Source organism: Impatiens glandulifera, chromosome 1 (assembly GCF_907164915.1).
Source record: "Impatiens glandulifera chromosome 1, dImpGla2.1, whole genome shotgun sequence".
Lineage (NCBI taxonomy): Eukaryota > Viridiplantae > Streptophyta > Magnoliopsida > Ericales > Balsaminaceae > Impatiens > Impatiens glandulifera.
Genome location: NC_061862.1, coordinates 28,486,582 through 28,505,357, shown reverse-complemented (window position 1 = coordinate 28,505,357; position 18,776 = coordinate 28,486,582). Strand labels below are relative to the sequence as shown.

Genomic DNA, 18,776 nt, shown 5'->3' with positions numbered 1-18,776 from the left:
GGGGAGAAGACGACCAAGGGTGTCTGCCTATGAGGAACTAATTAATTTAGGCCCAAACTGATGAGCCCAAATCATAATTATAAAGAGAAATTTAAAATGGCCTATTCCAGCAAGAAGAAAATATATAATGGGCCCAAATTCATGACAAAAATACCCTTTAAATACTACAAAAATAAATTTAGAAAATCCCCTTAATTTTATTTTTTTTATTTGGGAAAAGCTTATAGACATTTAATAAAAAAAAAAACTAAAGAAAGGAAAAGTACATGAATTTTAGTATTAAAGCAAAATTACCATGTTCTTGGTTTGAGCCTAAGATTTAAAATCTACCGTGTTAAAAAAATTTCATAAAATTTATCCGGACTAGAATGATGATAATATTAAGTAAATAAATCAAATATGTCTAGTTTACCGTCGTTAATTACCTTTACAACGGAAAACTAACAATAACGACCGTATTTACGTCGTTATAGTCATTTACATACAAAATATTTTGGACTACCCGAAAACTGACATAGACATAGATCTACTCTTGCTAACACATCAGCAACTTGATCCACCATTCTTAACAAACATCATGTCTCCAATGTGTGGGTATCCGTCTCCACGAATGTATGAGCATGTTCATCAAATACAATATCCCCATACTTGGTCCTCTTTCCTCCTTGCTCTAAAGTATAAACGTGCATTCCTTTCCACTCCAATAGTGGATAGACACCCCCAAAATAACACTTGAAAACATTGGCAATAAATGTCATACTCTTGGCCTTAATTAGGGCAAACTCTTTAATTTGATGCCAATTTATTGGAAATCTACTTTGTCTCATAGCTTTAAAAGATTTGCTCCATATTATAGTCAAATACGGGCAGTGTCCAAATATGTGAGCTATCGATTCTTCCCCACCTGTACATAACACACAGCAAGTGCTTGGAATCGTCATGAATTTACTTACCCAGTCTCTCGTCATGAATCTTTCACGAAACGCCAACCAAAGAATAATTTGACGCCGATGTATGATTTTTGAGGACCACACCGAAGAAGACCAAGTAACAATTTGCTCCCTCACCTGAATATAGTCACATGCTAGACTCGATTTGAACTTACCGTTCATTTTCACCTTCCATTTTATTAGTATCCAATAGATCATGAGTAGGCAAAAAGTTAACAACCTCAAGAATCCTAACGCCTTCCTGAATTCGCCTTAGAAGAATATTCCAATCACCATCATTTTGACAATATTTTCTAATACAAACTTGATCAAAATCCATTTTAGAAATTATAGGTTGGTTTTTCAGCCACAGATCATGTCAGAATAAGAATAATGTATCTTTACCATCACCAAATTGATCTCCAACATCTTTCCCGCACCAATTAAATTTGAGAATTTTTTTTAATGACGTCTTTAATTTTGCATGTTTAGATACTAGTCTCATACTTCATAAACTTTGAGTGTACCCACTTAAACCATAATGAATCATTTTTTTTTGCAAGCGCCCAAAAGTGTCTATAGTAAAAGCTTTATTTCATTCCACAATATTTTTTTATACCAAGTCCCCTTCCTCCTTCAGCCTACACACATGCTCCCATTTGACTTTTTTTCCCTCAACCTTGAGAGCCCAAAATAAAATCACCGCATAATACAATCAAGCTTTTTCGTATCATCTTTGGTATAACAATTTGCTGCGCCCAGAATCCAATAATACCGAATATAATTTTTTGAACAAGCTCAATTCTCCCAGCATATATGATAATTTTTTGGAAGCCCAATCAAGAACCGTGTTTTTGACCTTTTCAACAAGCATTCTGCAATGCGACACCTGCAACCGCTTAGCCGAAAGAGGCGCTCCTAGAACTCCCCCTAGTTATACCTACTAAAACCCTAAAGTTAAGATTCATTTGGATTTAGGAACCCTATTTTTGTAAAAACAGAATGTGAAGTTCTTTTTTTTTAATTGTGTCCGGAGTTTATTCCTCGGGACCGACTACCACGACACTCCCAATGTTGTTACCTCAATTTAATTCAGAGCGTTTTCAATTGAAATCATAAAATCTTTCGTATATTTGTAAAGTCGTATTCTCGTCATCTTTCCAGCCTTGGATTGAATACTACTTGTCATGTATCACTCCCCTTCTATATAAAAACTAATAAATATAGTGTAACATCTCCATGTTTATTTGTAGAAATTGCCAAATAGATGGGACCTAAACATGTCTCAAAATCATTAAACATGGCTTTTGTTTCCACACACTATTAAATGAATGGTGGACCAAACATTGTCACATAAATCACCTTGAATTGGCCTAACACTTTGAAATTAAGGGGGTCATTGTTACCATTAAGGGACACAAATGAAAAGTAGGCATCATTAGCTAATAGCCAGAACACTAGTGTGGTCATCCTATGGATGGAGACCCCATAAACAAATGGATGGAGACCCCAATAGTTCATGAACTCACATTCCATTTCAATGGCTAGTTACCAAACAATGAGAAAAATATAATATATAAAATAAAATAATGCATTTGTTTAATGATTTAGACTCTTATCTACTCATTTAGTTTTTGACATTGAGTTTCTACATAGCATGTGTAACCATGTGGGCATATTATTGTGCAAGGATGTGACATAATGAGACCAGACTCACAAATATGACAGAGTCCGTTTGAAACTTATGGACACGACATAATAAGTTCTCTTGTTATTTAGTAAGAAAATAAGTGTCATTGGGTATAAGTTTTAGTGAAATTAAAGATCAAATGATTGGTGTTTAGCCTTTTGTGGAGTTGCTAGCTAGTGTGTTTGATACTAGTTAAGAAGTTCATGGGCGATGATTGATGGATATATGTGGATAAGAAAATATGTTGATTTTCATTGTTTATTAGTTTTCCAATCGCCGGAAAATCGTCATTCTTGATGGTCATTAATTAGCCTATGGAATTTTACATCATATGTGCTCTTTTTATTTTATTTTTTGTTATTGATCTCGAGTTTATACGAATACTTTTGTTTGATGATCATATGGACGGGAAACTTTTTCATTCCTTGTGGCTTATTTATACAAGATTTCCTAACTCAATTTCTAAGAGAAAAATAAAGACATGTTTGTGATCACGATGAATTTCCCAAAGAAGAAAATCATTCTCGAATCCACAAGATTTTTCATTCAACTCCAAAGACAAACCTTGAATAAATGATGAAATCTAGGGACTAGGGCAAGGCAAACCCCACCAAATATTTTCCAAGAAAAGAAGGCAGCATTAATTGGGTTGAATTATTTTTTAGTGTCAAGATAATAGCAAAGAATAGCAATTCACACCTGAGTATAAAATATTTGAAGATAAGACTTAAAATACTATAATAGCTTAACCACTTATTCTTTAGTCCCTAACATATGTATAAAAGGATTAGTTTATTATTCATTTTGTTTGTTCACGAATTATAATGCAACCATATGATGTTTATTTATCACCATAAAGCTCTCCTTTTTGTGTCATCCAATTATATTGTATTTTGTGCATAAAAGTAGGTCCAAGATTAATTAGAATACTATGAAAAGACTGAATATGTGTCTTAATTAGAATTTGGCTTTTGATATATCATCAAAGTTCATGATATATTTTTATACTTTATAGTCACGAAACCAGAAGGGTCATTATGTTTCAAACCTTCAAATAAGATGGCTCTTCGATTACACGATTAGAGTTAACTCAATAAAAATGTTGAAATAGAAATTCATAAAATGATAAACAACATGATTGAATTCTATGTGAATTATGCTCAATTTAATTAGTTGAAACTAGAGCTTCTATATATGTTAATAACTCCAAATTCACCCAACTAACTAATTTTGGATCTAATTAAAATTTGAATGATAGAGGACCATACTATAATTGGATTGTAGCTTCATCTTTTTTTCATTGTTAACATTAATAACACATGTTTTTTATGATTATTTTTGTGTTCATGATTCATATATTGTAATTAGGTACAGTGAGGATTTTAAGGTAAAATTAAAGGAAAATAGAATATGTACATATATAATAGTATAGAAATTGGATTGTAGTTGATTAAAAAAAAAGGAGAGAGAAAGGGACCACCGGAAAAGAGGTCACGAGAAAAATGTCTCCGATAAGGACGCCGGAGCCCGGCCGACAAACGGAATATATATATATATTGGAAATACTTTAAAAACTAAACAAAATATATTATATTTACTCATTTTTAGATAAATTTTTTAATCTAAGTAATTTTTTACTACCAAGCCAAACATATCTAATTTGTAAAATCTTTTAAATAATATATATATTATTTTATTATTAATAAAAAATAATAAAATACTTTAAAATTAATTATTTTAATAAGATTAACTATTCTAAATGTATATTATTTTTTGGGTTAACCAGATAAATTTGACAAAAGCAAAAAAAATATTTTCTTAAATGGGTTTATTTTAATTATGAAATTCGTTTAAATGGGTTCCTTAAGTTTTATGATTTGCACAATTTTTACCTTTAACTTTGTTTCTGTTTTTTTAGAGGGTTATTAGTATTTTTTTTTCATAAATTTTTATTTTGCCAATATGTTTATTCATTTTTTTAACTGGTAAATATATGGAAATTCGAACTCATAATTATAAGTTAATGTACTTCACCACTAATTTATTTATTTTTATTTAAGTTTTCATTCTCTCCAATGTTGTCATTGTAGATTGCATGTGACATTGAATTACAAGATTTCTCACAAGGGAAATCACTGTAACACTATAGGAAAATTGATTATTAAGCCCTTTATTTTGTCCTTTATTTTGTATGGTTTGTTAAAGTTAAAAGAAACATAAAAAAGATAGGCAATTAGTAGAAGTAGACTATTTTAACACTAGCCAGCGCAAATTTAGAAGATTTTGTCTTTTAATCATGGACACTACATCTTTTTAATCAATTATTATACACACATATCATATTTAATTATGACCAAAAGCATCATTTTTCTTGGACCACTTGCTACTTAATTATAAATATATATTAAACACCCTTAATTTAAATTAAAATATCCCAAGTGTCAGTGATCTATGTTATATAGGTTTAAATCATTATTATTACGATCTTATTCTTTTTCATTGAATCTGATTTTGTTTATAAACAAAATAAACCCTTACTTCAAAAAATACTTATCTTTATTTGAATCCAATTTTCTCAATAATAATTTAATATATATATATTGAATTATAAAAAAAAATTCGAATCGAATTTTAAACCTATTCAAATTCAAATAAGGTTTTCGATTTAGAGTTTCATTTGAAAAACAAAACCGAAATCGAATTTATTTTAATTATATAATTTATTAGATATAATTAACCAATTGTATATTAAATTGATTTACAATAAAGTAAAAAAAAAATTGAATTCGAATCGAAAAACTCGTATACCGAATATTCGAATAACCCAAATACCGATCTTCTTTCGTTATATTTGATCAAAAATTAACTTTAGAGGCCCACACATAAACTTGTTAATTGGGTGCAAGCAAAGAAAGGAACAAGATTCAATTCTTCTTCATGCTTTAACCATACATCTTAAGCAATCAATCTAAATAAAAAACAAAATTTACCGTCCACAAAACTTTTTTTTTTAACTGCCATGGTAAAAAAAAACAATAACAGCGAGTTACACGCGCCAACATATGCGCGCGTGAGAATAATTGCTAATCACCGCAGCTAATTACAATCCATGAGAATGATTTGCCCCCATTATTCTCACTATTTACAAGTAAGCGTGGTTAAGAAAATAGTAAATTTAAAAATAAAAGTTTACACGTGCATCAGAACTCCGTTAACGAAACGTTATGTCTACAGTTATCTAACGACTGCGAAGGAAACGGTGACGGCGGAAGAGAAGTAGGCGGAATTGCCAAAATCTCGAAATGTTCTCTCAAATCAAATCCGACAAATGACGGATTCCCTCTAAAAACATCATCGTCAGATGACGGAACAATCGGAGGCCGTACAACTTCCGTTAGTAGGTCCCACCTTAACCCGCGAAAGAATTCATGTTGTTTGATCTCCGACCCGCCGTGAGTATACCCCACGCGCTTCGTCGGATCTTTTTCTAACAACCGTCTGATTAAATCCATTAACGGCGTCTGTTTTCCAATAAATTCCGGCGACTTCATTAAAATTTGTCGGAAAGTTTCTTTCCGGTTCTTACCCTTGAACGGAGTTCGACCGTAAAGCATTTCATAAGCTAGGATTCCTAAAGCCCACCAATCAACGGCGAATTCATGTCCTTCTCCACGAACAACTTCCGGCGAGACATATTCCTCTGTTCCGACAAACGAATTTAACCGCTGTTCAATTCCTCCTTCACCCACCTCAAAACTTGTTTTCCGGCGGCTCACCTAATAAATCAAATCAATCATATAAGGATTGTGTTTTTTCTTCTATTGAATGTTTGTAAAGATTAAAGAAAGAGAAGTTACCGGAGAAACGCGGGCGCTTTTTGCTTTTTTAAGCAAATTAATATCAATTCCGGCCATTGTCGCCGGACTCATGATCATCCTCGTAATATTTCTCCGATGACGGTGGCTTTTTCTACGTCGGGCTTCATCAATAGGCGGCGCAGGCGGAGGTTTACATGTCGTCTCCAGCCGTCTTTTAAGGCTACGAGATAAATCGAAATCTGTTAACGTGACATGACCAGATTGTTGAATCAATATATTCTCCGGTTTAAGATCTCTATAAACAATCCCCATATCATGAAGATGGTCAAGAGCACAAATGATTTCAGCTAGGTAGAACCGAATAACCGCCGGGGAAAACATGCGGTCGACTTGTCTATACCGGAGAACGTTGAGATCGCCGCCGGGGCAGTAAGGAACTGCCCATGCGAGAAAATCTTCTGTATCTGCCGACCCAATAAGGTTGGGTAAAAAAGCATGAGATGGTTCGGGGTTGGATAATCTGGCGAGGACGGAAACTTCCCATCTGGCACGTCGGAGGGCGTCTAGCTGGTCGTGGATAGAGGATTTCTGGACGACTTTAAGGGCGAAAGGAGATTCGATGGAAGGGTCTAGAATGCGATCGTAAACAAGGAATACGGTTCCCATTGCACCTTTTCCAAGCACCTTGATTGCTCTGAGTTTTTCCAGGTCGAGCTCCGGCGAGGACGATTCCATTCCGATTTGGGAAACTAATGTTCGTTGAGGAGAGAGAGAGGGGGAGTGATGGATGAGAAGAATTTTAGAGAGAGAAGGTAGGGAATGGAGGGTTTTTGGAAATTGCCATCTCAAAGATTACATAATATATGATTTTGATTTGATGGAATGGGATGGCACATATTCTTTTTTTTTTGGTGCTTTATTTTAATTTTTGTTTGTATTTATAATTTTTATATATGATCAGTAGTGTCTTTTTCGACAATGCTTAACGGGAATTTGGGTGCTTCTGTTTAAAATCAGTGAGTCATACCGTTATCCTCCGTTTGTTTGTTTCGGTACGTACGTACATGTCACATGATGATAATAGGATAATATGAGTTATGAGTCCCACATTATAAAATTATTTTTGTAATTAATTAACTAGCTAAGAATTATTTACTTATTTTAAAACTAATTTTAGATCTAAACATGAATAAATAAATACAAATTATACTACACAAACAAAAAATTATAATAAGATAAACATTATTATAAAAGAACTTCATACATATAAAATTATGTAAAAATTATACATATGTAGTTATTATATCATACCATTACAATGGAAAAATGTGATTGAAGAACTCTAAAGGCTTGTTTCACATATTTTTTATTTTGGGTATTGGTTTAGTAATTTTTTTTTTAATATTGTAGATGGTAACAGATTATTGTTTTTATTTTTTCTATATTTATATTTTATTTTAATGAAATTATTTTGTTATTTTTTAGTTTTTTTATCCATGTTTCATTATTATAAATTTATGGTATGTAAAAAAATATTAATTAAAAAATATATGATAAAAACACAAATTAAACCTATAAATAAATAATATATAAAAACCAAATATATAAAATTAACACATATCAATATTCAAATGACCAATTTATAATTTAAAAAAATTAGGTATATGAACAATAGAAACGCATATTTACATTCAAAAGAGAGAAAATAATAAAAACTACATTTTGGGTTTACATTTAAGGTAGGATTGAAGTGGAGAAATGCATAAAATTTTGAGTGGAGATAGTCTTAGTTTGATATTAGTATTTTTATATTTATAAAATTAATAAAATTTTAATTCTTTAAATAAAATATTAAAATGTTTTTATTATATTTAAAATATTTTAATAACTATTTTAAACTTAAATTTAACCTTTCTCTTTTGTAATTTTTTCTTATTATAGGATAAATATTATCGCCACAAAACTATAAAGAGATGTACATAGTTACATTTTATTCTCAAACAAAATCAAAAGAGTTTAAAATGGTTAGACGATATATTTTAAACGTCTTATTAAATTGGTTAAATGTGTTAGCAATAAAAATTAATCTCACTTTGAAAGAGAACTTTTCAATTCTCTTCATCATTAGAGATAATGTACTTTTAATTTTTGTATTCACTAAAAAGTTTTGTAGGTTACATTAATTATCTTATCTTGTTTTTGAGTTATTGAATTAGAGTGGCATAAATTCTAATGCTTAGTCATCCATCCACTTTTTCTTTGTAGGGATAATTTTATCTTTAGTTTTTAATTGACTCTCATAATTTGTAAGATATTTTTGTCTATTTGATTATGAGAATTGGGGAGAGAATTTGAGAAAGAGAAATTGAAGGAAATAACATGACGCAATCTAATTAGCTAAAAAATAATAAATTTTTTCTCTCCTCATCCTTTGTCATTTCAGTAATGTGGTGACGTCATTCCTCTCCAATTCTATTTCATCTCTTATTATTTTTAAATTCTAAAGAATATTTTTTTTATAAATAATTACATTATTCATATTTGTTTAGTTAGATGTTTGAGATATTTTTAGATGTTTTTTTTTTGTTTTTTTAGAAAATATTTTCTCAAATCTCATATATGTCTTTTTATAAGAGTTTTTATTTTAACAGTTTCAATTTATCTACTGTTTACATGTTCTTTATAAATAATATATGAAAATCCAATTTATATATGCATACTAACATGTTGTCATATATATATAATTTGTGAGGTGTCTTATTGTGTTTCTATTGTCTTTTATGAACTAATCAATTTATTGTCCTCTATTGTTCTCGGCTCTATTTTCAATTTCATGGATAATTTCAGTTGTTCAAAATTTTAGATATAAAAATAATTATAGTTATAAATAAAATTAATAATTATTTTAAATAATTATTAATTTAGAAGAGTTAGAAGCGATAAATTCTAAACTTTTAATATTGTTTGGTTTTTTTTTAACAAGGCTTACATTTTTTAAGACTGAAAATATGAAAATAATTGATCATTTTTATTGTTTTTTATCATTTGACAAGAATTTGAACTCTATTTTGATATGTCTCATTCATAATGTTTTAGAGATTATTGAAGTGAAGAACTTTAGGTCTATCAGTCTAGTTTTGTTCCGAAATTTTATGTCTTGTTCATAAAGTTCTGTGTTTCGTTCCGGATAAGGATTAGAGTTCGTCCAGTAGCTAATTATTTTTCTCGAAAAATTACGAGCTCTACAATCTATTAAGTATATTTTATACTTTTTAATTTAATGTTTTTTCGTTGTTTTTAAACGATTTTTATCGTTTATAATAAAATATGGATCTTTTTTATAAAAAAATTCAAAAAAGTAAAAATAAATAAATAATTTCTAATATTCCTGTAGTTGGCACAATTATTTTCTTGACTTGAAAATTGACATCATACATCAGTTCAGATCTTCTGCTACCGATTGCCGTGTTCCCCTGTGGCGGACCAATCAGATTGCAGCATTATTATTTTAATAATAATGCTGCAATCTGATTGGTCCACCACAGGAGAACACGGCAATCGGTAGCAGAAGATCTGAACTTATAATACATGCACCACGATAGTTTATATGATCTTGGTTATTGAGTTTTTTTTAATTTATTAAAAAAAATTAAGTTATTTGTATTTTTAACTGATTTAATTATTAAAAATAAATTTTATATTTATAATTTAATTAAAAAAATAAGAATATTTTAATATTTTTAATTAATGAAATGATTAATTTGAGCATTATAATGACTTTATAACTAATTAAATGAGCACTTGACAAGAAGAAACACTAGAGAGGTCATAAAATTATAAACAAATTAAAAATATTTCAATTATATAATTGTGTGATGTATTTCTCTAATTTAAATTGATACATAATACATTAATTAAATCACTTATAAAAACTATGAATTGAATCATTTTGTTACACTTCTTACTAATCATCTATATAAAGATGGTACATATTTAATAAAAATAATATATAAATTAAAAATATTAAAGTAAAGAAAATAGGTAAATTATTTAAATAACTTACAAAAATTACAACCCCATTTCATACCTTCTATTTATCCAATCAACCATTCATTAACCAACATATTAAACTCCTCATATATTTAAAATAATTGTATTATTATTATTTAATTATCTATTATATTATACACCCTTAAAAAAATACATTTTTTTCAAAAAAAAAATTCATTTCCTCAAAATTCTTCACAAATTTTTATTTTTTTATTCAGATTTTAGGTTTTCGGCAACAAATTCTCTTATCGCGAATATACGAATAACACGATCGACACGAATGACACGATTTGCACGGTATCAAGGATCGTGGTTCGCTTATTGTGATCACATTGTTAGTTGCTTAGTGTCGCTTGTCAATGTGCGCACGATCGGCACAATCGGCCATGAACGACACGGTATCAGCTCTAATTACTAGGTCGGTCATTCATCACAACGCTTGGTTGGAAGATTAGAGTTTCTAGTTTACCTTATTTTTATAGCTAGGATTTTTGGTGTACCCTATTATGTAATTGTTCTTCTTTGTTGTTTTGTTCTGTTTTTCATTGAAATGGAAGAAAAAAAACGTCCAACTCAATATTCATTATCTCAAAACTGGAATTTACTAAAGAAACAGAATATGAGAGATAGTTAAATGGTCAGTTGATGCAATGAAGGAGTGGATGAAGGCTCCCAAAAACTAAGGCCTACACTATTAGGAGTAATCAACATGAGAAAGTCAACGAGGTATGGAATGATAAAGTAGAAAACAAATTTGAAGATCATGACTACAAAGGAAAAAATCTACTTGGGGATATTCAAACAAAGGTAGAGGTACTCAACTCTCCGTTTGAATTAAACTGCCTTCTAAACTAGATGAGAAATGTATTGAAGACTAGGAGTTTATGGTGGTTGGAAACTTCATTGGGAAAAACAGAGTATCATTCCTAACTGTCAAAGAGGCTCTAATTAAACAGTGGGGATAAAAGGACTTGCCAAAAAGTTTCTGCAAACATACATGACATTACTTTCTACAGTTCAAAAAGAGCTCGAATTTGAAAGAAATCTTGGAGAGTGGGAATACTTACATAAGATAAAATTGAATGAAGTTGGAAAAACGGTCAGAAGAGATGAATCTACAAAGCAGATCAAAGGAAACTGTCTAGATTTGGTTTAAGCTCTAGAACAATCCAGCCCACATGTACAATGCTGAAGCAATTTGTCACTTTGCATGTACAATTGGGAAACCATTATATATAGACCCAATAACTGAAGGAGGTGAGCACTTGTCCTTTGCTATAATTAGCATTGAAGTACATCATAGGAGTGTCTTACCAATAAAAATGGCAGTTGTTGACAGAAAAGAAAAGCACAATGTCATGGAGATCTCTTATGAATGGAAACAAAAAATGTGTGTTTTCTGTAATACTTTTCTGCACAATAAATGTGATAAAGTTAAAACAAGAAGAGCAGAAAACCAGGAAACAAAAAAGAAAAAGAAGGAAATAGAGGAGGCTAAACTCAAAGACCAAACATTTGTAGAAGAAAGCCATAAGGATTCTGAGAAAAAGGAAAGCAGCAAACGAAAGAAAGTAAAGGAAATCAAGGTGAAGAGGAAAAGAAAATTTTCTGTAATGCAAATTATAGGCCTTAAAATGGAAGATAAACCTCAATTGTTGTTGACGAACTCAAGATGAAACAACCAGAATTTCAAAGCTGAAACAGATAATTCTAAAACCGATAAAGAAGATTTCAAATCGATGTGGAGTCTGAGTTGAAGCTGAAGATAAGGAAACAATAATACAGTAATTCAAGTTGAAGATAACAAAGGTAAAACCCTAAAATTCTCAGAAACAATTCTTTTATCAAATTAGAACAAACTCGTAAAATGAGAGAATTCAAAATGAGAAATTAACAATACTCATCTCCTCTTCAATACAATCTCCTTTTATCGTTAGAAGAAGAGGAAGAAGAAGAATGAAAACGTAACCTAGGGTAAAAATTTTAAACACTTTATATATGTATATATATGTTTAACAAATAAGTCTTCGTCCAGTTAGCTTTGTAGTTGAACTCTTTAATGATATGGTTTTAATCCTTTTCTAAAAAAAAATTTTTTTTTTTTTTCACATTAATCAAATAATCTTCATAAAAGAACCCTAGGTTAAAAATATTAATATGGTAGTAAAGGACATTAATTAGTGCGGAGCTTGTTGCTCTATGTATAGGTATAGGGTAACGCGTGCGGCCGCTTTTTCCATAATTTATAAAGGCTAAGGTAAGGACCACACGTGTTTTCATCAAGTTGATTTAATTTTGAACAATTATTGTAAATTATTATTTATAAAAATAAAATAAAATGAAGTTTCTCTCTCCTTTATCTTTAATTAAACACATGAGTGAGTGACAAAAGATAGCGTACGGCGATGACATGAAGACTACTTGTTCTTTCCATAATATAAGCCTATTCTAAGCAAAGCTTTGGAGTTTCCTCTTATTAATTAATTAATTAATAATATTTATATATGCATGGAAATATTATTACAACTGCTACGTACGTACGTACATTATTAATTTATTAAATTGTGTATTAATAATATTTAAGAAATGGGTGATTAGGTGAACAAATTAATTCATATGGGTTGTTGTTGTTGATTATTGATCCAGCTAGACCAATTTTATTTATTGTTTTTAATGTCTGTCATATTGATATTGGTATTGGCATGCATGTGTAATGCACTCATTTTTATTTATTTATTTATTTATTATTTACTAATGCATAATTTTAGTTTAAATAGTAAAAATTATAATTAGTAAAATAAATATCACAAATTTTATTCTTACTTAAAAAAAATAATATATGTATATATATATATACTTTAATCTAGAGAAGATTCATGACTTTGAGAATTTTGTTAGTTTTCTAAAACACAAAAATTATGGTATTTTAAAGAATATTAATTACTTGTGACTCTTTATTTTGTTTGTAATTTGTGGTATTTGGCATTAGCCATGTCCCCTTATTACAGCTTATCCATAAGTCTCTGACAGACAAAATGACATTTCACTGACACCTATTTTTATTTTGTTATTTATTAATATGCTTGGGTGATATTAATATATACTAATTAGTAATTATAATTGAAGATTGTTTTTAAAATATTTAGTTTGTATAATTAGGCGGTTTTATTAATTAATTAATAATATAGTGTTGGTAGATCAGATCAAATCCTTGATGATGGATGTTATCTGCCAATTGATGGGATACATCATTTTGATTCTTTTACATCCATCTATCTATATATATATAAATATATTCCCCATATTGGATTTTCTTTATGATTGCCTTTTGATTCCTCTACTATACTTAATTACTTCTCTTATATATAAATTTATTTATATGATTGAATCTCAAATACTATAATATATATATACATAATTTGAGAATCTACAAGCTTGTTTTTTATTAAAATAAGAGTATTTTAATAATTTAATCAATGAACGAAGTAATATGATATTAAAAAAAAAAATCTATATATAGTTATGAGTTTTTGATAATGAAAAAAACACACCAAAAACTAACATCAAACAAGCTTGAGATAATATGTATTTATTCTTTATACATTTTGGAATATATATTTTTTAGGCTTTTGTAATAGAAAAACAAAATTATTTAAAAAAAAACAGATAAATGAATAATTATATATATATATATATATATATTATATATATATATATATGAAATATAAACATTTATAACATGGTTATAGTTATGTATCTAACTCTAAATTAGTGTGACAATAATAATGTATTATATATAACAAGCATTATGTCTTTCATTAATTTTCTCTATCTAAAATCAAAATATTGATATATATGGAGCAGAATAAAATTCATTGGAAATCCAACAATAGTGTAAATAAATGGACCCAAGAAAATTGAGATAACAATAATAAGGAATCCCATTAATTGATTGTCGTGCTAGCTAGCACCTACTAATTATTTATTTAATTTAGTGTTACTAGCCCTAAATCCTTACAAATATTATACAAAAGCACTAATAAATCCAAAATTATTATAGTATACCATCTCCATGATTAAGAAATCTATACTCAACTAATTAATTAGTGGGTGTTATTATTCATATATCATATATGATTGAATAAATTATACATATATAATTAATCACAACCCATAATATAACTCCCAAAACACACACACAAAAATACATAAATGGGAGATATATAAATATAGTAAAATATGAAATGTAATTGTTAGGAAAATATGCTTGGCTTGAGTTTTCCAACTTTAGGTAACCAAAAAAGAAAAAAAATATGGTTTTGGCCCTCTATTTAATATAAGAGAGACATAATTGCCCTACAAGGAGCTTATTTAAATAAAAAAAGGCCCTTTCAAGTTTCACAAAAGTAGAAATTCTTGTCGGCCATCAATTGCTTGGAGAAAATTTTGGCAATGTTTTTAGTTCTACCCACCAGTGACCACCCAAAGCTCAAAGTGAAAGGCAAGAAAAGGTAAAAAAAAAAATATATTTATAAAAAAATTAATTAATTATATGTATAATTATTATTCATCCACCTGTAAACATAAATATAGTACTTTAAAGAGAAAATAAAAGCTTTGAACACAATAATGATTATGCCTTGTGGTCGGCCATGGCAGAAAGAAACCTCTCCTTTTTCCCTCACCAATTCTTTAATTAATCATCAAATAACTAATAAAATATATATTATTATTTTATTTATTTCTAATACATTTGTTTAGATTTTATTAACATCATATATTTTTGAGTAATCCTAAATTTTATTGACATGAAATTAAGACCCTACATTCTTAACAATTGGTTTGCACAAATATTGGTTGGTTGGGAATGGTGTACTATGATTAATTTTGTTATTTTATAATTTTAATTACTTATAAAATTGAATAAGGATGATCTAAAGTACAATTTATTACAAAAATAAATAAACAAATCACAAATTAAAGTTTGAATGTTTCTAGGAAAGGCCGGGACATTACAAACATAGTCAATTAGGAAATATATAAATAAAAACAATATTTCTAATCAAACAACATGCCTTTATCTTTTTTGGTTTGAATAATCTTCAAATAACTTACAAATTATTTATTTATTTATTTATTTATTTATTTATTTATTTATTTATCAATTAAAATATTAAAATAACCTTTATTTTTTAAAAAAAAAACTTTTCATAATTTCTAGGTCATGATGAGTCCAAGTTTGTTATCTAAAATCATTCTTGATATAAATTAGATGATGTGATGTTTTGTCTATTCGTTTGAACTTTCATTTCTAATTAAAACGTTTATAATAAAAATCGAACACGTGACATTAACTCTTTTAATTTGTTTATAAGATTTCAGAAAGAATTACTTAAAAAAACAAAAATAAACATTGGAGTATTAAGTGTAACAAACTATTATCTTTGATATTAACAAAGTCCATGTTATAACAAGGAAGATAAGTATGACTCATAATTATTAATTGGTCAATAATGATAAGAAGATGACACTACATGACTAATAATAGACTCCTATATCATTATTATTATTATTATTATTATTATTATTATTATTATTATTTAACCTTGTTCATTTATTTACTTTTATTTATATATAGATATAGCTTCCTATCATAATTAGAGATGCAGATAGAGAGGTTCCTTTGCTCAATAATGACACTTTTCTTAGTGCACGAATTGGAATTGGATGCACGATGCTTATTATAAGTAATTGCCACTGGACCGGACCGAACCGAACCGGACCCACACGAATTAAACCCTTAATTCTCTGCCGACCCTTAAATTATGCAAAAAATAATAATAATATTAATTTCCTAAACCCTAATTATTAGTTTCATTTCAAAAGATTATCCATGTTGTTGGAACTCTTCTTAATTAATTAATTAATTATTGGCTACTAAAAACTCATAAGTAACACTACTTTAGTCAACTTGAAGGTCTGAAATTGCAAGTATAATTACAGAATTCAAATGTGGTATGGGTTGTATCATTGCAAGTAATCAATAATAAAAGGAAAAAAAGAGTCTACATGATTTAATTAGATAGTAAAGTGTATAAATAAATATAAATGGGTCCATGTAATCCCAGTACATTTGATTATTATTTGAATGATGAAAAAATAAAATTTTAAAAAATGATGGTGAAAATGGATGGAGGGTTTGGGCAGCACTTAATGGTATGTAATAATGAAGAAGAATATTTAAAACTCTATATATAAGGCTGTGAAAAAGTTGATATTCATAATTTCCTTTATTCTGGTCTGGACCTGGTGACTGGTGTCTAGCTAGTCTGGTCCATTATATGACTGGTGTCTTCTGCTAAGGAGCCTAATTTAGACTGACTTAGTTTTATGATAACATGCATTGGATCGTGATTTAAAAAAAAACTAGAGGAAGAAAAAAATAATGATTGGTAATGATTTTGAGAAGGTGATGATTATTTTTGGTAAAAAGACTTAAAATGTATTGATATATATACATAAAATAATAAATAATAATTTAAAATAGAAGATATTTTGGTTAATAAAATGAATTATTTGATTGTTTAGAAGTGATCGATTAAAATTGATTTGGGTTGAATTTTTTAAAAATACAAAGAGAACCCGCCATAATTTTTAGAAGCTATATTTTAGTTATTTAATGTTGTCAAGATTTTACCACAACCAGGAATAGTGTTTTCGACACAACTTGTCATTTAATATACAAATAATGTGCTTTTTGGTTTGGTTTAAAGATAGACACTACCTTTGAGATAGTTTGAATTTATGTTAGGTTGAATAAATATAATATATATTAACAAAATAATACAATATAGGTTAAAGGTTATATTAACACATATTGTGTCAATACTCAATAGTTCAAAACTTCAAATAAGTGCATTAAGCGGAAAAAATAAATTTGTTATTCATTTGTGTTGTATTATATATATTTAGGTTATATTTAATAAATATAATAGTTTTGTATTATAATTAAAATAATAATAGTAATTAAATATTATGTTTTAAGATTCAAATATTAATTTGATCATTTTTCTTAAACTAAATGAAATGATATTTTATTAAATAAAATAGTAATTCGTTAATTACATAAATCAGTTTTTTGGTCAACTATATATAGTTTTTTGAGTTAGGCCTAACAAATCCAGGCCTTATAATAAGCCCAGAGAAAATTGATCGCCCAATTGAAGTAATACACTAACGGACTGACTTACGTACATGACTTGTATTTATTGGCCCAATAAGCCTCAGTCAAATTATATGTAACATAGCCTTGTTCGTTTAGGTTATTGGCCCAATAAGCCTCAGTCAAATTCTTAGTATGAAACACGGGACAGATTGATTGCAGTTGTACAAGAGGTGAAGTAATCCTTGATGGAGTTATAATTATGGTGTTCAAAAGGCTATTATCAAATTAGATTCTAAAACAATGAATGATTACGAATGAGAAGCACATCCAGTGGAAAATTAAGAAATTGTGGTGAACATTAAAATTGTGGTTAAACAAAGAAAAAAATTTAAATTTTTTTTACTCAACGTTGTAACAATAGGTTAACCATTGTGTAACAAGTTTATCTAAAATGAAATGTATAAATAACTCGTGGGTTTGTAATCTTAACGTCGAACTCAAATGTATCGTCCACGAGGACAATTTAAATTAAGTTGAATATGAATTATAATTTTGAAGGAAACAAAAATACTTGAACCAAACCGGCCCTCAATTTTGAATTTGGGTGCTATTTGAATTATTTTTTTTATCTTTTATGTAATATTGAAAATATATAACAGTTTTGTATTGTAATTAACAAAAGTAATCTAGTAGAGTTATTAGTAGGAATATTTATCCACATTTTCAAAGAAAAATATCGTGCATAACAAAATATTAAAAATATAAAAAAAATCGGTATGGTATAGCACCGATACTGATATTATGAGTTTTTTAAAATTTTGGTATACCTAAATAATATTTATAAGTAAGTAAATATATATTAAATTATAAATAATTAAATCCTAATTTTAATTTCCTAAAATAGATTAACTGAGGCTTGAACTTTCTAGCCAGACCAAACGACATTATCGTTTTACTCCTTAAGGATATTTCTTCGATTAAAGAATAAATACATTCGCTACCATCAATTGCCTCTTGTTTGTTCTTGGAAAATTTGATTTTTAGTTATTATTATATATATATATATAATGATGCTTAATTTTTAAAGTGTCCAGATTACCGGGTCTAGAGTTGTTGATAATTTA

At 28.4% G+C, this 18,776-nt stretch overlaps 1 protein-coding gene across 1 annotated transcript; it reads right to left on the bottom strand.

Annotated features, from left to right (window-relative positions):
• Positions 1–5,604: 5,604 nt before the first annotated feature.
• Positions 5,605–7,255, bottom strand: LOC124920587 (serine/threonine-protein kinase UCNL). The gene is made up of 2 exons (XM_047461100.1): positions 6,477–7,255; positions 5,605–6,395 (listed from the first exon to the last, which is right to left on the bottom strand). Exons 1-2 carry the CDS (start codon positions 7,170–7,172, stop codon positions 5,820–5,822), a joined length of 1,272 nt encoding a protein of 423 aa, XP_047317056.1. The 5' UTR covers positions 7,173–7,255; the 3' UTR covers positions 5,605–5,819.
• Between the last annotated feature and the right edge of the window lie 11,521 nt (positions 7,256–18,776).